The sequence below is a fragment of the Rhyacophila brunnea genome, unplaced genomic scaffold (assembly GCF_057557595.1).
Source record: "Rhyacophila brunnea isolate RB1 unplaced genomic scaffold, BYU_Rbru_1.0 scaffold_23, whole genome shotgun sequence".
NCBI lineage: Eukaryota > Metazoa > Arthropoda > Insecta > Trichoptera > Rhyacophilidae > Rhyacophila > Rhyacophila brunnea.
In genome coordinates, this window is record NW_028232893.1 from 30,907,161 (window position 1) to 30,931,473 (window position 24,313).

Here is a 24,313-nt window from a genome sequence, read left to right on the forward strand (position 1 = left end):
TGGCCAAAACTGGAACTATGAACTACCATAGGACGCCATATTGAAAAATGTAATTTGAATGACAGATTTTGCCAGTTACGAGTCGTGATTGGGTAGTTTTCGACAGTGGCTCCCCCATTTCATTCTCCAGATAAGTTTGTAGGTCTATACCAATATATCTTTAATAATCAGCAAAATGCACTGAGTACAAGTCTATTTTTAATCTAGATGTATTTTTCTATATTTTTTAAGTCAAGATCGAAATTGTCTATTCCGACTGACAGTGTGATACGGAGTCTATTTTATAGGTGGAAGACCGGTTCAATGCTGTGCATGTGTTCAAAAGTTTCGAAGTTTTTATTTTAGTTTGTTGCCTGAAGGGGCTTTGAGTGGTTGTGTGTGCTCGCGCGCGCTGCTTGTGTTATTTTTAAATCGGAAAAAATAAGCACATACTGCAATAATTAAGTTGCATCCGCCTCGTTTTGCGGATTATTAATAAACAATCGCCAGCTCACAGCTGCATTCTTGGAATAAATCTTCAAAGATAATATTATATTCAGTGCAAAACATCACATGCTGTTGAAAATTGAAAAGTAATTTAATTATATTTACCAAATTGACCTGTTGATATGAGCTGTGTTCTGACGTTTAGTTTTCGGCCGTGTTTTGTTTATGGTCGGTGAAATTTCAAATTTCGAACCTTCTGTGATCTGTCAAATTAAACAAATCCCAAGCAACGTGACGTTAAATGAATACGCATTCTTGTGTTTTATAACTTATAACATAACTCAATTAACTAAAAAAACCTGTGCACAAAATAAAAATTAATAAATAAAACGAATGAGTGAAGGAATGTTTGAACGGGACTATTTTTTCTTCTATTGTGCGTTGCTTGCCTCGAGGGCTTGGTTTGACAGGCAGTGAACCAAACATAATTTAAGCAAGTGATTATATTAATATTGTTGGCTTAAAGTTTTTGTGATATTGGTTGACGATGCAGGGGATTCAGCACCAGATAAACATTTGCTGAGAGTCTTCACACCGCGCAGAGAGATTTAACACCACTAAATAGAGCGCCGGCATGATATCTCACGTAAGAAAGTTTTCTCCATATCCAATACACTGGTTTTAAAAAATAATATATAGGTAATTGTAAAATAAAAGCCGATCAAATAACAATCTTGTTTGTTTATTTAACACGCAGAAAGTGGATAGCAGTCACCGTTACGTTAACTACGCTCGGTGGGTCTGTGTTCGAATTCCACTGTTTGCACAAAACAAATCAAATTCACACGTTGCTCGAAAATATGAATGAATGCATAAATACTGTGATAAAATGCTTGTGTGCCATGTTTTCCTGTTCCTCGTCCCCCTTTATCGAATCTGGAGAGTCGTAGGGTGAATGGATAGCAACTGATCCTTGTTTATAAGAATATTACATGTTACCAATGGTCGCAATATCTGAAAAATAAAAGGATTCGCAAACCGCCCAACTCATATACATCTGGACCTTTGTATACATACATATAAACTCGTATAATTACATACAGTAAATTAACTTTGCCTACATTGCAATAAAGGTAGAGTATAGGTACCTACGCTTTAAAACTTTGTACTTTTTACTACACCAATACGCCTCTTTGCCTGATTACCTCGCATAAAATTAGATCATCAAATGATATTCACTTGTATTAACATAATATTTAGTAATAAATAAATAGATAATAGAAGTAAAAAAAATATTTTTTAGATAAGTATATTAAATCATCATAGTGCAAAGTTATGAAGTGGTATTGCAATACCACGTTAATATATTTATTTTATTATCATCATTGCCATAATCTGAAGATGTTCGCAAATTGTAGGTATTATAATTGAAGACACAAGTGGATGAAGGAGTTATGTTACAAAATCAAAGTTTTGAGTAAATTGAGGGCAAAGTTTTTTTGATGTTTTTTTTTCAGTTGAGGGTAATTTAACTAGTGAGGTATTCAAGTGGTAGGTAACTAAGGATCACACAATTTTACTAACGTCAGAAATAGTTTGTTAAAAACTTCAAATGTGTAATTTATTTATAAAAACGTGTACATGTCACTTTCATCCACTAAAGAAAATAACAATAAAACTAAAAATAAAAAAAAATAAGTAACAGTCCCTTTATCCCTTGCCGTAATGCCAGACCAATAAACATTTTAAGGTTGTTGATACATCCATATGAAAGATGGGTACATAACACCTTCATCCACGCAATAAAAAGACTTTGTCATAAAATGTAACATAACGCCTTCATCCGCTTGTGTCTTCAATTATTAATTATAATAATGAATTATAGTCGACTGTTCAGAAGATGTGTTGCCCGAAACAGCTGTCAACGTAAATGATTCAATTAAAATAGAATTAATAAAAATAACTTTATTTTAAAAACATTATAAAAGCTTGTAAAAGGTAAAACGCCAGTTCAATTATTGAAATTATATATTTTAAATGAACTATGGGCAATTTCTTTTTTATCTTTTGTTTGTTGGTAAAGTTTATTGATAGTTAAAAAATCTAGGTTTATCATAAACACATTTCAAATAAAAATATACATAGTTTATCTAAGTAGTAAAAGTAAACCAATAGATTGCCGAGTTGAAAGATCTTGGCCAGGGGTTGTGGAATATTATATTTTGATTTGGATCATAAGGATAAAAAATAAAAATATGTCGGAGAAACATTTATAAAAACGTATTATAGACTGTTTTACCTACAGAGCAGATCAATTCTATGTTCCCTGGTTGTACCTACCGAGGGCGCCGTGATTCGAGAATGTTTAGTAACCGCTGTTCTATAGATCGATAGTTGAGAGTATACTCAATACTGCATGCCCTGCATACATATTTCCCATAAACAAAGTTAAATTATACTGAGTAGTTAAAAAGTAATAGGTAATTTCGGATTATTAATTGCTTTTGTGTTATTGTTATTATTATTACCTAAAACCCTGTACCTACATACTCGATTCCATGCATTGAACTCTGCCTTGAGTCGTATAGACAATTTTATGCAAATACTTACTAATGATATTCACTTGTATCAATATAATAATATGTAGTAATAAATAAATAAATAGATAATATGTATATGTACCTATGTAAAATTAATATTTTTAGAATCTAATATATAAGTATATATTATTAACTACATTATTTTCATCCTTGAGCCGGAGTGAAAAGTTATGAAGCGTATACTCTAACATGCGACCCTTCGCACTATTTTGATAAATAGTAATTTTTATTAGTCAGGAAACACACTAAAAATATTTATAAAATAAATTTCGACGCGTGAATTATCATTTAATTTTAGTACAAGTTTTTTTACTATTATAAGAAATTTGTGATTACGTGTGTTTATCTCACTTAATTGGTCAACCCGCCACGCCAGGTCCCTAGACTAGAGCTTTATCAGTCCCCTCTTGTGAGGGGCATGCTGCTAACATCTGCAGTAGTGCAGGTTATGATACCTGGTCCATGGCCCCCACATCCTAAAACTGGCCCCCCGGCCAGGATCTTTGGCGGCCCCCCCTACCTATCGCTAAGTTTAATGGCATTTGTGACGCACAACAGAAGCGTTTTCAAAATTGTGTTAGAGCTAAAAGTAAGGGCCTTCGGTTTATTTATAGGGATTTTTGTAGTTTTAATACATCTACTTGAATTATGTAGTTGTTAAGTATCAACACAAAACAATCAAAATGCATCTAACGACCTCATTTTTTAAATGTAAACTCTTTTTACCTACTATTAGAGCAAATTTGTGATGTGTGTTTATCTTAAATATCTGATTGACCTGCCACGCTGGGCCCGCCCTGAGCCCGGGCCCCTAGGCTAGAGCCCTGTCAGCCGCCCCCCCTTGTGGGGGCCATGACCTGGTCATGTGTCTACTTATATTTGGGTTTATTTAATTATGTCAGAGTGTGTTTAATTGTTTGATTAAGACTAAAGCCATTCTGAACTGACTTTTATTCAAGTCACGAAACGTACACTCAGCTGTCCTTCGAAAGTGTCAGTTGGCAAGCCCGACTCAATCAATAATTTATTAATATTGCCTATTTTTTTTATTATTTCGACAATAATAAAATACACGAATAACATTATTTTCCTGTATTTTTTTTATTACTTGCGTATGTTGGAAGTTTCCGGATATATTATATTCAATAAAAAAGTACAGCTATCGCGGCAGTGTGTTGTGATATTTTAATAAATTTTATGACTCAACACTTGGTAAGAGGTGGGTAATATCGGAGGTTTTGATTTTTGTTTGTAGGTCAATGAAATATTAACATATCGGTATTTATAATAATGTGAAGATTCTCTATTTTTTTTTTTGAAGATAGATTACAGATTACGCATTGTTTGATTCTTCGCACTGCATAATGCGTGGATTTGCAATAATTGTCAAATCCACCAGGCTTATTTTCAAACATCGTTAAATCCATTTCAACCAATCACGTCATCGCGAAGGTAGATTGGCAGACGCCATCTTCAATTCAATTAAAATTTATTTATTTTTCATAATAACTTTACAAATTATAAATTGTAGACGTTCACACCATGACATTTAAAAAATAAAGAAATACTTAATATTAAACCAGTATAAAGAGAAAATAGATACATGTAAGGACACCGAATCAGCTAGAGAGCTAAAATCCCTATTTTAAGAATTTATAAAACAACGCCCACCTATAATAATGAATACTCATCCTCACGTAGGTGGAATATATGAACATCCAAAGCGATATGGTTGTAATAGACAAGATGCATGCTGCTCGGGCTGCGAGTCGAAGACGTCAGAACACATACGAACACCCACAAATTTTTCATTCCTATACCGGCTCACCGATCGCCGCATTAGTCTTTGAAACGTATAGATATTTGCTTATACGTTTCGAAGGCTACGTGTGACTGTCGCTAGGAAGATGTGCGCCGTCTTCATATGCAACACCGGATCGACATTTTTGGAAGGTTTGATTTATGGCTGTGCTGCAGACGGGCGAGTTTAGATGTGATAGCTGGCTTAACCCCGCCCCCTCACGCCGCATTAAATCCAAATTTTCTGTGTGCGTGCCTGGCGAGTATCAAACAATACTCATCATCATCAGCCTGAATCTATCCACTGCTGGATGAAGGCCTCTCCAAGCTAATTCCACTTCTCTCGGTCCTGTGCGTTGCGTTGCCACGCATAACTTTATCATTTCATCGATCCAGCGGCCTCTAGGTCTACCTTGCGGACGTTTTGTACCTCTTGGATACCACTGGATGACTAGATTTGTCCAACGATTCTCCCTTGTTCGAGCTATGTGTCCAGCCGTTTCCGTTTGAGGTTTTTTGCGAACTCTATTCCATCGCAAACCCTTGTCTGTCTCCTTATCCACTCATTCCTCTTGTTGTCCTTTCGCATTATGCCGAGCATGCACCTCTCCATACCACGTTGTGCTTCTCTAAGTTTCTGGATCTCTCTTTTACTTAGGGTCCATGTTTCTCATGCATGTGTAATTACGGGAAGCACACACTTTGCGCTTTATGCACAGTGGTAGGTCACTTTTGAAGACATTATTCAGGCGGCCAAAAGAACTCCAGCCTAGATTTACTCTGTGAACAATTTCATCAAAATATACATCCATCTATAGACTCTTGTTGTCCCAGATAGATGTAGTTTTTCACCTGTTTGAGCTGAGAGCCATTGATGAGGATCTCTTTTTGACCCGCAAAATATGTATATATATGTACATACATGGTACTTAGATATGTTTTATTGTGAAACTATCTTTCTTAGGTACACACTACCTATAATAATATTCTCAACTAAGGCAAATGAACCCTTCTTTGTTATAAAGTATAAACACAGTAAATATGTTTATATAACGGCTTATGATGTGTACAAAATATTTACCAATTTAAATAGTTGGCTGGCTAGTGTTTATATATGAGTTATTTTTATACAAATTCAGTGACTAGGCAATCCCGACGTTGATTTCTAGGACACGTCGTCTCGCATGTTGTGTCTTATATTATATTACTATCTGCCAGCATGTCGTATAATATAATATGCACACATGTAAAATACAATATGCAAAATAAAATCTATATCAGAGTTGACGAACCTTTTTATGTACGCGTGCCAAAATTATAGCTTTATCACTTTTTCAGTTACGCCATACGTTTCGGTCCACCAATTTTGAAACTGTCTGCCAGAACTACTACTATTAGCTTCACCAAGTGTTTGTTTCTAATTTGGTGCAGTCATTTTATGTGGGTAGAAATGAAATTGTTTGTTGATGTATTTTCAGTTTGGTTCTTATCACACAAATTGACACGAGAATTGCTCCGATCAGATGAGGCATTCTCTCGATACAGTGGTCTCAAGCATTGTAAATCGATCAAAATTAGAGGTTCGCGGCGCGGTATCTCCCGCCGCCTGATGAGGTTAGTGTGATAATATTATATGTGACGCATAAAGTCAAAGGACGGACCTATGCAATTATATATTTAAATTAAACGTAATGCTTATTCTTGAAGAGTATTTGCCTGCTATTTTTACATAACGCGATTGGTCATTTATTATTATTATATGTATTTTTTTGCTCTTCAAACTGCGTGCTATGCAAAATCATTTCGCGCGCCACCAGTGGCGCGCGTGTCATAGGTTCGCTACCCCTGATCTATATATTATTTATTAAGGATTGCGATCACGGACTGATGTTACAATAACGCTGTCAGCATAATATTGTAGCGTAATTTTGGGATTTGAGGAAAAAATAATTAGTGTTTTACGTAGCAATGCAGTAGTATGATGATTGTTGATAATTGACAATAGTGTATACTCAGTGGCTTGGCTATTTGTGTGATGACTGATGACTGATCATTTATTACTAGATAATACCTACAATGTACCTATTCTTTATAATCATGACATGAAGCGCCTAGTTTCAAAACCCCCTAAAACGATTTTAGGTAGTTTTGAGAAAAATGAGAAAAACTCATATCTATTAAAATAATCTGAAAACTTGATGTATTTATTATTTGATTCATGCATTCTAAAGAGTATTTTGGTTAATATATTTTACTTATTTTTAGCAATATATCACTAAGAGAATAAATTAAAAATCAAATGTTTTTCATTTTAGGGGACTTTGAAACTTACCTATTATTTTAGAGGCTTTTGAAGTTAACGCGTATGATTTTGGGGAGTTCTGCAACTAACGTATTATAGCGATGCATGAAGAAATCGCCAAAGGCGTCTCGTTATTTTTATTGGAGAACATGTGGTTCGTACAAGTTAAAAATATATTTATTCAAAAAATAGTTTAAGTAATTAAAATTATCAATATAAAATTATGTTGAATATTCATAAATTAAAAACACCTCGGATATATATACCTACCAGAAAAGACCATTTTTTTGAAAAAAAAAATACGTCCGACGGGCCTCGAACCTGTAACCGTAACCACTGGCTTCGCGCCAGCGCGATTGGCTTATCCATTTTAGGGGCATTTGAAAAGCACACCCAACCATTTTAGCGGGTATTGAAATTTACCCTAATTATTGATCATACGTATTGGCGGTTTTTGGCGTTCTTTAAAGTTCAATCTTTGGCCATCATATATGTAACAAAATATCCATCTCTAAATACGTCATAATATCTAACTCAAAATTTTTCAAAAACCGTTTTAGGGAGATTTGAAACAAGGCGCTTCATATGACAGTTTCGAAGAGTGGGAGTAGCCTGCGGAGATTCGAAATAAATACAGCACACTACACTGTGTCAGTAGGTATAATTATTTGTTTTCATTGAACTAAGAATACAAATTGCAGATGGTTTTTAATATTCGATTACATTGATTTGATTTATTGGCATAATTTTAGATATTTTATAGATTTTTATTTACTTAATTATTATACTTAATGTTACATTATTATTCAAATATTTTTTTCATCTATTAATGTTAGCTTTAGGCAGGCTTTAATACCATCTGCAATAATTTGTATTCTAGGTTCAATGAAAACAGGTAAATATGTCTGACAAAGTTTAGTGTGCATTATTTAACTCGGAATTCAGTCTTTTCCTCCACCCTTCGCCACTGAGATATGAACAATGTTATATATTGGCTGAGTTGCTTTTGTTTAATAAAATATCTAATAATAGCACATATTATTATCGTCAAGTTATCAACGGTATTATTTTATATGCACAGACTATACAATTCCTGCAAACGCCGATAAATACCTACATATTTTCTTTGTAGAAAGTCTTAAGTGTTTTATTTAGACATGATTTTTATCTTAATGCTGTACAGCCATCGATTTCCGATACATCACCTCACGGTAAACTGTGCAATCTTTTACAATTTTATGGACGCCACGGGTATTTAGCGGCCTTTCAGGACGCTTGGCTTGAAGAACACGCAAGCCAGGTTCAAGTTCGAAAAAATGAAAATATTTATATCACAAGAAGACAGGCTTTATACTTAATAAAGTTTTCACTAAATATCCAGTTAAATATTGAGTTTTGGAGCAACTTGATTATAAAGAGGCAAGAGAACGAGAGATTCATTTGATCACTATGACGATTCATAGTTCTGCAGAGTCGAGTCATTGGACAATAGTTCCTACCCGAGATTGGTTTTATGCAGAGCGTTAGAGTGGAGCTCAGAACAGGAGCACGGAGTAGTGGAGCAATGGAGTTTTACCCGGAGCCGGAGCACCGAACTTTTGTTAGATTTTCGTCTTAAAATCCAATGAAAATATTATATTTGACACAAAGACAGTGGCGGCATGTCGAGTCGTATCCAGTATGTTCACTACGCAAGCGAGGGTCGAGAGGTTATTTTTAGTACTAAAATTAATTCTAAATGAGAAGAGGCAGATAATGAAAGACGATTTGTTGTCGCGAAGTCGGCAATTTCGTTTAATAGAATTAATAATGAAAATGACGAATAATAAATCTTGTTTTAAAATTACTCATTTAAAAAAAATGTACAATAATATAATATAAAACTTTTTTCTCGGAGCGGAGCAACCCCTAAAGCGGAGCTGTAGCAAGTATAATGCCGGGTCCACATTGGCAACATGTCGCGCGACAACCTCGTTAAATTTTACGATAAGTATGATAATTATCGTAAAATTTCTTAAGCAATTATAATAATTATCGTAAAATTTAACGAGGTTGTCGCGCGACATGTTGCCAATGTGGACCCGGCATTAGGACCCGGAGCGGAGCAACTCAAAAAAGATTGTCTAAGGTCCGCTCTAACCCTCAGGTTTTATGTAATATCGAAGACAATTATTAATATTGAATCTATTTTAAATTTTATTTTTGACTGTAGGTAATTGTGGGTAATCTGAGTGACCGTTGATTAATTTTTAAGATAAAATAAGGTCAGTTATTGATCGCCAGTTTGATAAAGATTGGATTTAAAAAATATATACTTCGGCAGAAATCTGACGTGTTGTGCTTCCGTTAGAATTTCGAATACTTAATTTGATTTTCACAGCCGAGATCTCCCGTTTCCGCCGATCTCTGTCATATATGTACATCGATTAGAATTATCAGATAACATTTATGTTCACAATATAGATCCTGTTAATGGAGTCAAAAGTCACATTTGTGGCCGACATATTTTACTTGCATAAATTAATTATTAATCTTATCTACATATAAGCATCAATACAAATAGAGTTGGGTATTTCCCGAGAAAATCTCAATCTCGAGATTCGGGATTTCCCGAAAAGGATTCTCGAGATATCTGGAAATTTAAAAAAAACCTTTAAAAATCAGTGTAAAAACTGACAAATTCCAAAAAAAAATATTACTTATTAAAATAGAATTTCAAAAAACACAGACTGTCAATCGCTGCGTCTGACAATCGCGAACGTTTTTGAGACACAAAATTCCCTGATGATGCAAAAATTGCGCTCATTTTGAGTCGACGTTGGCTTAATTGTGTTAAATGCCCCAATCGGTCTTTGAACGTTTTGTGTTTTCTGTCCACTTTTTTCATATAGAAAATCGTGTTTTCAATTAATATTTGATAATAAAGATTCTCGAAATCCGGGATTTCCCGAAATGTTAAAAATTTCAATTCTCGAGATTCGGGATGTAAAATCTCGAAAATTTCTCGAGAATTCCCGAAACCCAACTCTAAATACAAAGTAGACTACACTTCTGTATCATTGTTGATTTATGCATCATTTAAAATTAACGTAACGATGACCAGAGAAGTGCAACAATTTTATTAATTATTTTCTGATAAACTCGACCACTTGCCGAACACTGAGATACTTGGGTCATGGTCCCCACAAGGGCGGGGGGGGGGGTGACAGGGCTCTAGCCTGGGGGCCTGGCATGGTGGCTTGATCAGTTAAGTGAGATAAACATTCACCATAAATTTGCTCTAATAGCAAAAAAAGCGCTATTTCACAGGCAGTATTTTATTTTATAATTATTTTTAGTGTGTTTCCTGACTAATAAAAATAACTATTTATCAAATATGGCGAAGGGTCGTATGTTACTTGGATATCACAAAAAGGGGTCGCAATCAGTGCTTCATAATACGATGCCGAGTGTTAACAACTCAATAATTCAAGTGGATCTATTTCGAAATATAAAAAAACTACTAAAAATACATGGACTACCCTTAAGTTTACGGAATATCATTTGGAGAACACTAATGTAGAATATTACACTATTCTTAACTTTAGCGATAAGTTGGGGGGGTCTGCCAAACATCGTGGCTTGGGGGCCCGTTTTGGGATGTGGGGGCCATGACTTGTGTACACTCCTCGACTGCACTTTGTCGTCATTGTATCAATATATCTGACACAATATCCGAAGACTCCCAATACTGAATTGAGGATAATCCGATGACTTGATGAATGTTGCACATAGGAAACTGTAGAACACTTGATGGTATGTCCGCTCGTTGGATCCAGCTGCACCGTCGATGATATATTTAAAGTCATCGCGGTGGCGAAGGCGTGATTCGGAAGAGTTTGGGCGCATCTGTCGAAGAAGAAGGTGAAGAAACGAACTTTGTCTCCTATAGGAACTTCAACCAGACACCTGCGCACGTCTGTCAGTCGTAGGCCTATATTATGACAGTGGCAAATACTCCATACTAGGCGCTTATTTAAAGCCTACCTTAACTTTTAATTGCATCATATTTACTTTTAATTAACTATTTCTTTTATCCAACGAATAATTCACAAGATTTAAGAATGTACCATTCTAATTATTGAACATAAGTACATAATTCTGAAAACACATTCGTATATTCTCTTTCTCTTACTCATGCCGCAAATATATAGTAAGTATACATAGTTTATTAACTTAATTTTATGATTCTACTAATCTTTTCTTGGGTCGCTATACCGAATCTATTACGATAACAAACAGCGGTGAAAGTCTGAAGTATTAAAAAGCTATTACCGCAATCTGGTTTGCTGCCCAAAAAGGTTAAGAAACCCTGCATTGGGTGCTCTTTTAGTGTGTTCTTTCTGTTTGGTTTGCAATCATTTATCAATTACAAGGCCAATAAACCAATTCATTTATGACATTACGATACTTGGCTATATAATCAATTATTTATTAACATAATATTGACCCAAAGTTAACATGACATCCGTGAATTATGGTATAATTTATATAGAATTGTTTGTCATCGGCTGAGTACAATAACTTTACTGTTCTTGTATTTTAATAAAAATTTCGGAAATGTTGCCCATAATAAATCCCTAAACGAATTTAGAGAATGATATGTGCAACGGATTGAGTGACTTTTTAAAAATCCTGCATATAATATTATTATAATATGCAACTGATGTGTAATGGTCATAGTTCAAACCATTCATATATTTAAGTCGGATGAATAGTGTCTATTCAATTATCAATATGTAACTGTACCTACCAACGACAGAAAAGTACAGCAATATATATAACTATAGGTATATTTTATGAATATCATCTTATCCATAAGTTAGAGAGGAAGATCTAAGATTGGTTAGGGTGTACTCGTGCAATATTACCAGTCCGTGTTCAAGATAAATGTTAGTTGAGCGCAGCGCCACTGGGCTGAGTTGCTGAAAATCGGGGGTCATTTTGAACTTCATAAGTTTTCTCTAAGTTAAATATATCGATGGTTCAAGCTACTTTATCGAGGTTTGCATACATTGGACTCTGGGAGGCCGATGTGGCAGGTCGACCAAATAAGTGAGATAAACACAAATTACAAATTTTCTCTGATAGTAAAAAAAAGTCGTCTGCGGCACTATTTTACGTTAAGGATACTAATATTTTAAAATATGTGATTGTGGGATGCAATGTTTGATTATTGTGTGTCAATATTTGACAACTTCGTAATACAAGTGGGTTTATTCAAAAATATAAAAAGTACACTGAATACCCTTAATTTTACCTGGAACGCCATTTGGAAAATGTTACTGCAATGTAAAGAAACATACTCCAAAGATCCAGACCTGGAGGCCCGCTTCAGGATGGGTCATGACTCATGATACACAATAAATATTATTATAAGCATTACGTAGAGACCGACAAGTTTAACGTGAGGCTCCGCGGCACCTATGCAGCGGAGCCTCACGTTAAACTTGTCGGTCTTTAGTATCCATTAGATATTCTGCGTATAACTTTTGGATCTCTCCACTATTGCAGCATTTGGTTCTACCACTATATTCTTATTATTATAAATACAACGAATCTAGCGACGTTGTTTAGACGCTTAAATATGACTTAATATGCTTAAATATGACTTAAATAGTCCGGTTTTGGAAGCTCTTGCCTAAAACATGGACTGAAGCCACGTGACTATGTTACCCAATCACACCTTTTAATAGGCTTAACGCAGCGCATTATGATATTTCCCATACAACAATCAAAAGATGACGATCGCAATTGACCTTACGATATAGAATAACAACACAATGGATCGTGTACTTAACTGATTTCCGTCGAAAGAGCAAAATGTCTTAAGTGTGTACAATCATTGCGCGTTATGACATAGTACTCGTGGATAGAGACATACAAGCTATGATGACATTACTGTGGGTAATGTAATGACACCTCATTGTTTAGAGATGTTACTTATGCATTTTTGTATCATTAAAGGTAATGATTTCAATTATTCGACATTAAGGTTAAACATACATAATTTTAAAACAACTCAAATGAATATTATAAAACCACTTCTTCTTCGTCGTGTCGGGTCGTCAATAGCTACGACGTGTCGCTAAAGAAGTCGGCGAAGGCAACACCATTTTCCTCGTCGAAATTGCAGCTTACTGGGCAAGCCTTGCATGAAAATAGGTGTTCCATGCTTTCTATTTCGCCGCACTCGCAGGTTTGGTCATCGGAGAACCCCATTTCGCGCCCTGCCCCTGCCCCTGCCATGCTTCTCAGTCTGTTTCGGCCTTTCCATGTACGGTAACCGACACTGGCTCGGGGTGGAACATTAGATTTCATTTATTTATTTATTTAAGAAAATAAAACATTGTGGATATAACAAATCTAAATTCAAGACTTGCACAACATGAGATTTACATTATAACAAATATTACCCTCGCAAGAGAGAAGAGAATATATAAAATAATAATAACAGTTAGGCTATACACTATACAGTATTCTCTCAGTAATCCGCCACCCCAAAAACCAGACAAGTGTCCAATTAGTGAAAGCGGCGGATTATAGTGCATACATACAACATAATGTAAAAATCAAAACAGGTATTTCGTAAAAATAGTTTTTTTGAGAAATTTGTACTAGCAAATTACGGTTTTATTTATAAACAAAATCAAGTATTTATGTACTAAATTACACATATTTTTAAACTAAATATGAAACAGTAAATCACTTGACAAAACCAGTTGTTCAGTCAGGCAGATAATCTTGAATGGCTTAGGATTCCTGGCTTTCCCTATGACCAAAAGCTTCATTTTGTGTGTCCCGGTTGCATTGGAGCACGACATAAATTGTTATGCGGTCATTGGGCACTTTCCTCCCTGGTACATTACTTTCTTCGCGATGAACGTACGTTTTACGAAGGAGAAGTCTCCAAAATAAACCCATCCCATCTGCGTTGTATACTTGTACGCGGCGGACTTCTGAATTTGACAATCGAATACCGGCGAATTAAAGAGCTTGATTTTGTGCTTTCAACTAATAAAAATAACGGCGGATTATAGTAGTTGTCGGATAATCGAGCGGCGGATTATTTAGAGTGTACTGTACCCCAATACACTACCTTTTGACGCAGGGTTTTGAATGAGTGAGTGTCCTACGAAAATGAACCACACATTATACACGTGCAATAGTGTGTTGCAACATTTAAATACACCAATATTGATTGAACGTCAGTGCATAAAACGATAGCAGTTGTCAGAGCGAAATGCAAGCGTATTATTGACACGTGTTTAAGTTTATCCCATATTCTTCCACACTTGAGATCGGTTGCCTGTTTCTCCACACCCGTTAGGTATTTCAGTTCCCATTATTTCTTAGTTCCCTGGTTGCAACCTTCAAATACACAAATATTGAATGAGCGTCAGTGCATAAACCGAAAACAGTTGTCAGAACAAACGATAACTTTAGAATGACGTATTCTTGACACGTGTCCAAGTTTATCCCATATTTTTCCACTCGAGATCGGTCGCCTGTTACTTCACACCAGTCAGTTATTTCAGTTCCCATTAATTATGTGCACCCTGGGTTCAACGTCATACTTTTTCGCAAGTTTTTGTGAATTATCGCGGAACCTCTGACATAATATTCCGCGAAATTGGAAATAATTACTGAATTATATTATAATATTATATGATTGTAGCATAAAAAAATAATCTAAAAGTCGGCAAACACATAGTAATTAAGTATGCTTTAAGGGGGGACATGCTCGTCGAAGGTCAAAATTGAGTTTTTATTGTATATTCAAACCATGATCCTGGACACTCTTTAAACGTTGTAGATGATCTATTTATATAATTTTGAAGCCTTATTATCCTTTATAGTTATTTTAAACATTTGATGACTGCATGAAGTATTTTTGTTACATAAAATAGTATTCTTTTAAACCTCTCGCTCTAATGTTTTAGAATATAGTCATATTTCGGTACATAACTGTGCAGTGGTGTTAAGATTTTTTACATTTATTAATTTTTAAACGCATTTATAAAACCAGTAGTATAATTTATTACGAGATAATTTTCGTAAAATATTCACGATAAAAAATTATTTTGATAATCTCTGTGATCCCAAATTTGACAAGAATTAGGCATTTTATTATTCAAAAAATCGGCAAGATTAACACATTTCAAGACAATTCTAAAGATATTTATTATAAGCTATGTTTTTAAACATTCAAGTGTGATAAAAATCTTATGAATAATGATTGCTTTATAATAATTATTGACCTAAGAATAAGGTAGTGTTTTTTTGAAATACGCCATTTCTTTTGTCATTCCCCAGTGGTTAAGCTACAACATACGCCTGTAGCCATAAATTGACAAACTATAATTGAAGTAGGGAGTAAAATGATATTGACGCGCGTGTTTGAACATGTACCGTTTAAAAAAAAATTAAAAAAAATTCAGTTAGGTACATGTTCAAACACGCGCGTTAACATAATTTTAATTCCTACTTTAATTATAGTTTGTCATTTTATGGCTACGGCCGTATGTTGTAGCTTAACCACTAGAGAATGACAAAAGAAATGGCGTATTTCAAAAAAACACTACCTTATTCTTAGGTCAATAATTATTATAAAGCAATCATTATTCATAAGATTTTTATCACACTTGAATGGGCAAAGACATAGCTTATAATAAGTATCTTTAGATTCATCTTCAAATGTGTTAATCTTGCCGATTTTTTGAATAATAAAATGCCTAATTCTTGTCAAATTTGGGATCACAGAGATTATCAAAATAATTTTTTATCGTGAATATTTTACAAAAATTATCTCGTAATAAATTATACTATTGGTTTTATAAATGCGTTTAAAAATTAATAAATGTAAAAAATCTTAACACCACTGCACAGTTCTGTACCGAAATATGACTATATTCTAAAACATTAGAGCGAGAGGTTTAAAAGAATACTATTTTATGTAACAAAAATACTTCATGCAGTCATCAAATGTTTAAAATAACTATAAAGGATAATAAGGCTTCAAAATTATATAAATAGATCATCTACAACGTTTAAGGAGTGTCCAGGATCATGGTTTGAAAATACAATAAAAACTCAATTTTGACCTTCGACGAGCATGTCCCCCCTTAACTAAATTCCTAACACGTCTTGTGCTAAGTGGCTAAATCTGCCAAGTGGTATTTATAAATCTGCTAGAATCGATCATTCGACAAGTCGGCTGTGTTTACTCGGGCGAGTCTGTTTTTTTGCATCTCATTAAATGACAAACGTAAATACGCTACGACACACTCTCATGCCCATTTTATATTCATCTCTGTGTATTTACAAGAGAATTTGACGTTTACACATTTACTTATAAGCATGGATTAACAGTTACTCAAGTTGTATTGCACAAATACGTCAGAGGAAAAATAATGAGGAATGTGACGTAAATTAATAATGAAGACTGATTAAGACTATATTTACTGTCTGTGTATCTCGCAGTAGCAAAGGTTGGAGGTAGGATGTTATGATCTGACATAAATAGTGCACATCCAACTTTGTCAGTTATACGTATTTGTTTTCATTGAAATAAGATTACAATTTACAGATGGTGTTAATTGGTTTTTCAAATCCAATTACACACTACGATAACATTGTGGATGCTGAATAAAACTCTTCTGTTCATACGGCGTTTTAGTAAGAAGCCCGTATGAGACGGCTCGATGAGGTGTGGAATTCGCGATGGTTTACGACACATTGCTCAAAGCACATAAATATCAGATGCTCCCTTACCTACTGCCGATATTAGCATCGAACTTATGAAATATTTGCGTTGTGTTAATTGGGAAAGTAAATCGACGGCATGTTTATTTTAAAATTCATTTTTTTTAAAAAAGATCCTGCAGTATTAGATTACACTGTTTTTTTTATTGAGTGGCACAATTGACACGCGTTGCGTCTGTGGGTTATAATAGTAACTCACCAAAAAGTATGCATGATGTATCAAAGCTTTTCGGAATTCCAGCGCAAGTCCAGGGTTAGGTCAGATGTGAAATATTGTGACTAATCGAGTTTGTGTTGCTTTTTCTGTATGTCTTTGATTGTCAGTTTTTGCAACCTGTTGCCATACGATTGAACGAATGTCACCCCTTACGCTATATACTCGTACCATAGTGTGATAGTCTGAAACGTTGTTTAATTTTGTGTGGAGGAATGTGCGATAATCTAAAGTTGTGATTATATTATTGATATTCTCGTAGCGTACTATCACGTGACGTCACAGTAAGCTGCCACTACGGGAAAAAGTGTGTAAAGTCGTTTTTCTTGGTGTAATCAGCCTGATGCTCCCGTCCCGTAGCACATTTTAAACCTTTAAACGAAAATTGTCAGTTAGCAAAATCTGCCGAAATCACCAGAATAACAGTGAGGTCACCTCACGTTGTACCGCACTGCATCGACACACGCATGACTCAATGAACGTTTTTTTATCATTGTCTATATGCCTACACATTTTCGAAATCGCGTGTTTTTTGTTTTTAGCGATTGACACCATGTATTATCTATAATAATGTTGTGTATTATCTTTGGTCTACACTCTACAGGTTTGGTTCTGTTCAAAATATTATCTATGGATGTAATATCGCAAGTAATTTTAACGTACGCACACGTAGAAACTGTTAAAATTAATCGAAATTAGCATGAATAATGAATTATAATTCAAAATACATTAGTGTTGTCCATCATAAAATTTACAGAGATAGCGATCGTTCAAAATATTCTGCAAAATGACGAAACCATAATATACTATATTAATCACCGTGACAGTACCCGACGTGCATCTCAATATAATCACAACTTTACCCGAAGTATGTTAAAAATACGTCACATAATCAGAGTATGCAATAATATTAAAGTATGTCATGTAAGCGAGACGCGCGTTCAATAGTGTTGGTATTTAAGTAAGGTCTTTTAAGACATGCCAGAGTATTTCTTGGGGTTTATAATTGATTAAGCCATAAAGCAAATCTTGCTTAAAATTATTCGTCTCTATTGTGACCAGTCGTATATGTATTAATGTGTTCTGTGACCTTTGGCATCATTATTTTCCTCTACAATTTCATCAATAACGTTTGTTCCAAAATTCGTAGATTTCTTTGATATTTTTGTGGAGTAGGTATTTATGATAAGTTTCCTTCGTATAATTATTTCCAAATATGCGCTAACGATATCTGAATAAAGTGTACATCATTTACATAATTAAGTATGTTTGTGAAGATACGATAATAGATTTTGTTTCAAGTGAAAGTTGATATCTATTCATTTTCTGTGAATACTATCATCGAATACATTAAATTTATTATTGTGTATAATTTTGATGAATCGTGTGTTTTTTGATGGCATTTTCTGTGAATGTAAATTTTATTTTGCACGTTCAATATAGGTACATATTATAGAGGCGACCGCTAATTTACATATCAGTTAGTAGTAGGCATTGTGTTAACAGCAGCCTGACAAATATTTTGAAGAAGATGTGCATAATTACAGAGCATGTTTAAATTAATGTGTAAAGGTCGAAAATGGGGCAGCTAAGTATGAACAATTTGTATAGTAGAAAATAATATGTAGGTATCAGTGGACAAGGGTGGAGGTAGGCTGTTAAGATCTGGTATAAATAGTGCACACTAAGCCTTGTCAGTCATACGTATTTGTTTTCATTGAACTAATGCTACAATTTACAGATGATGTTGGTTAGTTTTTAAAATTCAATTAAACCCTGCGAAAACCAAGACATAATAAAGAATAGACAAAAAATCTTCATTTATGTATAAAATATCTAAAATTATACCATTAAATCATACTTATATAATTTTGGATATTTTATGGATAGAATAATACTTTTTTATCCATTATTGTTTGGTTCAGTTGAGGCAGGGCTTAATTGATTTTGAAAAACACTAACACCGTGTGTAATATGTATATTATAGTTCAACGAAAACAATGAAAAGGTGTGCACTATTTTGTCGGATCGTCCATAACATAGCATTATGATTATGGTTTGGCTTAGGCAGGGTTTAATTGATTTAAAAAAAAAATAACCGACACATCTTTAAATTGTAGTCTTAGCTCAATAAAAACAAATAAGTACCTACGTAAGATTGACAAAGTTTAGCGTTCACTATTTATGTAGGATATTAACAGCCTATCTCCACCCTTTGCCACTGGTAATGTATATGATGCCCTGAAACGCCAGTGAAACGAGATGCCACTCACCGAAACGGCCAGTGTTTTGATTCGACCTAGACTCACTAGAGTCTGAAACCTTTACCGTTATACTTGGGCGACGAGGTTCAATGTCGACTTTGGGCGAATGAATATCCTCAAGAGATTCAAGAACGTCCATCGCATTGGCGCCCATTGACCCGTATTTCTTCCAAGATGAGATTGATGCTGCCCTGACCGTTAATAGTGATAGATACCGTTCGATGATCCGGGATTTTTTTGATCTGTCTCAATTGGAAGGTATGGATCTGACAAGCATGTAGTTCCACGAAGACGGTACCACATGCCATACATCCCGCAAAACTATGGATTTACTGAAGAATCATTAAAAGATCAATGGTTCTTAATGAAAAACCCTATACCTTATCCCCCTAAACCCTATAGTTATATCGGACACGTACAACGCGTCAATTGCACCGTAGGTGCGTGCAAATCTAATATGGGTATAAGGCGTGTATGTTCATTTGTAATATGATAATGTGATTTAATTGGTATTTTGAAAGGGAAGCATTGCCCATTCCAATTTATTTCCTAACCCAGCTTACTCGAAAGTAGTTTTCAAATTAATCACGAGGAAGCCGGCGTAACCTCATCGTATCGCTTCATTCGTATTGCGTCACTCACTATCTGCCACGGGAGTAAAAGAAAGAGAACCTGTGCATCCCCGCGCTTTAAACTGAGGCGTAGTTCCCCCTATCGTCGCGTAGTAGGACGATAGTTTGCCGCTGAGTGCAATGAATCCCCAAAAGAAGATAATAATTAATTGTTGAACCGAAGGCCTGGCTTCTCGCAATTTCATGAAATTCATGCGTTGTAGGTACAGTTTAATTTTGATTCGGCTCATTTAAACGGATCGCCGTCGTCATGGTTTGGACACCTTTTTTTAACCTGGATATAAAAAAATGCAAACTGTAAACGGTGTTACGTGGTGTAAAAAAATCTAAAAAATATTCGCGATTCAGAGGCAGGTAAAAAATGCATTGAATAACATCATTCAATTCTTACGGAAAGTCTGTTGGAAGGCAGACAGGCAGTGTATTGATTTTTATATCCGGGACGGAACCACTACAGTTTCATATATTATAGAATTTTACAAATTTAATACACTTATTTTTACTTAGTCTTAAATAATTTATAATAAACAGTTAATAAATAATAATCCATATATAATTAATACTAGCTTGATGGTTGGACTGCACTACAGGGGATGTAAGAATGCTCGACCAAAATATCTGGATATGCGATTAACTTTTCTAGTATTTAAATAAGTATGCAAGAAATATCACAAGCGTTTATAAATATTTAAATAGCCAAGCTCATGTTTTCGTACAAAGTGGTTGGGAGGGTTAGTTACATTGATGTGCAGTTATTTATGTTTGCGTTTACGTGTATGTTTTCACTCACCTTACCATTTTTCATACGTCTTATCCCTGTCTCGCTCTCTTACACATTTAAATTTACACCACATGCGCTACAGACAGATAGATACATCAAAACACATTACATAGTAGCAATAGATTTAGTTAGGGTAATTTTATTTTTACTGCATCGTCGACAAAAAATCATCTGTATGTACGTGACTGGTGTGGAGTAACAGGCAACCGATCTCTAGTGTGGAAGAATATGGGATAAACTTGAACACGTTTCAAGAATACGTCATTCTAAAGTTGTCCTTCGTTCTGACGACTGCTCTCGGTTTATTCACTGACGCTCATTCAATATTGGTGTATTTGAAGGTTGCAACACACACTATTGTACGTCTATAATGCGTGCTTCATTTTCGTAGGACACTGACACATTCAAAACCCTGCTTCGAAATATAGTGCATTGGAGTATAATAGCCTATCTGAATTCTATTTATTAATCTGTTCTGTGGTTTTAACACATCAAATTAGTAACACAGTAATTTATTTACCTATATATTATATTTTATCGGCGAACAACAAACAAAAAATAGTAAGCCTATGTGAATTAATCTGTTCTGTTCTGTTCACTGTCAACCAATTTCTTCGAAAATTAGATGTTTAATTGATTCATTTTTAAGTACTTGTGTACGTCTATTTCTAATGTTTTGGCTCCAGTCTGCATAATATATAATTTTATTGTGAGTTTTTGATAATATTTGATGAATTGTTGTTGGCCTACGTGCTGATCTAACTAATTGTTGTATGAATCAAATTCACTTGACATTTAAATATCTCGCATATTTTAAACCGACAATATATTATTATGATAACAACAAAATTATTTCCCTCACCGAGAATGTTATTCTATAATTTTATTTTTTACATCTTCTAAATTTTATTGTATCGGTATGTATCATTGGTGAAAGGTGGAAGTAGGCTGTTAAGATCTGACGTAAATAGTGCACACTAAGCATAGTCAGTTATTCGTATTTTGCTGTGTTGGTTAGTTATGAGGTTTGGGACGTTTAGGCAAACCCTATGAGAGATGACATTTGTGTTGGACAATTAATTGTATCCAATTATAATGGTTCCTTGCTTGATTTCAATTGTATAGATTTGGAACTTTCGGCGTGTGCATTGCCGTGTGTCTTGGCCCTAAGTAGTACAAACAACAAGTAAAGGCGTGTGATGCGATACAGTATTGTATTTCGAAGTTATTGTTAATTGATTTTTAATTTTATATCTTGTGTAGTTTTAGGACACGCAAGGTTTGATTGAACACCAACAGACGCCTTTCAGATCTTAATCGTTACACCATGTAACGTGTAACTGAACCCAGTTTCGTGAGATGAAAATATACTTAATGTAGATTTATTTGAATAATGGAAATTACTCCATTTTTGTTGTTTATTGGCTTATGGAAGGTTCAATTATCAAATCGTTTCCTCAATACGATAAACTACTTGATTTACACTGTTTTTGAGATAGCTATTGAATATGATTCTACATTTCCTTCTCCACAAAATGATACAACTAGGTAAGTCAGAAGTTAATGGGGAACTGTATTAATTTCGTATTTGAAAATATTAGATGACTAAAACCATAAATGCATTAAATAAATAAAATAATATGTATATGTACAATATATTTTCATACAATTGAACATTATTTAATTGTTTCCATTTAGACAACCACGATTTTCCATTTTTATTTTAAATAATAATTATAGGCTAAATTTATGTTAATGAAGTAAAGTTTTTAAATGTAATTTACCCAACAATTACCAAAATCGGTGTTATGTAGTTGTAGTATTGAGGTGACGAAATAAGGCCCGTTTCAGACGGGACACCGGTGTCGCGCTCGATATAATATATGAGGCCTTTGTATTCGAATAAAGGGGCCTTTGTATTACGTTTATGAAAGCCCCAGAGCTAATGTGTCAACGCATAAATTTGTCATTTACCACTCCAACCTCTTGAAACGAAATCGCAACGTATCGATCTGTGTCGCTTATTAGAAGGTCTGTGTCACAATTTTTTTATTTAAGTATATTAAAACTTTTGTTTTCTATGTGAAAAAAAATAATTACTAGGCATATTCAAAACTCTTACGTCCCGCCGTACAACTAAATTAATACCTTCAGAATGTCGAATAATGCGTAATAATAGTATTCACTGACCCGAATATCATTTACTTACAATTATTATAATATTTAAATTTATAAATCTGAATGAAAATAATTATATAATGGCAGGTTTTATAACAATAACGTTGATATTTTTACGAGCCATTGTTTTCAAGTTCTTCTTTCACTAATTTTCGTTTTCGTTATGAAGTTCGTATGTACTATTATTAATTGCTTCGTATTATGGCATCAATTTTATGTCATTGAGTTATTCATTGTAAATCTCCTTCTTAATTTTGGTGTGCATTTTCCTAACAGGAGGTTGGACATTTTTCTCTGCGTCAGGCAAACGGCTGTCATTCATAGTTTTAGCTGGTGTCCGCAGCCCGTTCTATACACACAAGATAGTTTATTGGGTTACATGTAAAATTGTACGTAAAACATTTCAACGTGGCACAGTTCGCCGTGAGTTTTCATCGGAAAGAATGGCCGTATACTATACGGTCTCAAATTTTATTAATTCAATATGAACACTATTTCAATTTTCATAGCTGATTTCAGCAAAATTCAATAATGAAAACCTAACCTAACCTAACAAATAATCCAATATATCGGCTATTTTCAAACTTTGCTTGCTGCTGGCTTCCTGTAAAGTGTAAACCGACAAGAACCGTCTTAAAATCAGTCATTGCGTCGGGCCTCTACGTCACTAAACGCGCCACTCCGTTCAAGCGTGATATTTCTTTAACACGCTCCTAATGTCCGCGTTAACCACGACATGTCAAATAATATCGTTGAGTAACACAGTTAACACGTCTTATTTGATTTCAAATGCATCACATTAGAATCAAAAAGTTAACTGTGCTACCTATTGTAGGCTACCGCCTTGTTTATGGAATTTCTCTAAGTGATATCCGTGTTATTTTGGAGCAATAAAAATAACGGAATCTTGTTACCGCGTTAACTATTTAGAATAGCCCTGCGGGCTTCCTGCAGGTCCAACGATGCATCTTCAACTTATAAAATTCCTTCTTTCTAACAAAGCTATACTCAAATATGTTAAAAAAAACTTATATGGAGATGATGCCTAAAAGGCCTCAGTGGGTCTATTCTATGCTTATCGACCGCTAAAGTGATAAAGTGAAAAATATTATCAAACTTAGGGTAGGTTTGTATCAAAATATTAGCACTTATTGTAACAATTACACGAAGCCGGTTTTTATTGTTGCAATAAGTGCTATATTTTAACAGCACCTATCTTGCTGCTGTTAAAATATCGCACTTATTGCAACAATAAAAACCGGCTTCGTGTAATTGTTACAATAAGTGCTAATATTTTGATACAAACCTACCC

General features: G+C 34.5%; 1 protein-coding gene across 1 annotated transcript in view; it reads left to right on the forward strand.

Annotated features, from left to right (window-relative positions):
- The first annotated feature begins 366 nt into the window (after positions 1-366).
- LOC147069866 (uncharacterized) overlaps positions 367-24,313 on the forward strand; it is a 226,061-nt gene continuing 202,114 nt past the window's right edge. The window contains exon 1 of the mRNA XM_085950618.1: positions 367-1,072. Coding sequence (XP_085806744.1) covers positions 1,061-1,072 — 12 coding nt within the window. The 5' untranslated portion in view covers positions 367-1,060. The remainder of the gene's footprint in view (positions 1,073-24,313) is intronic.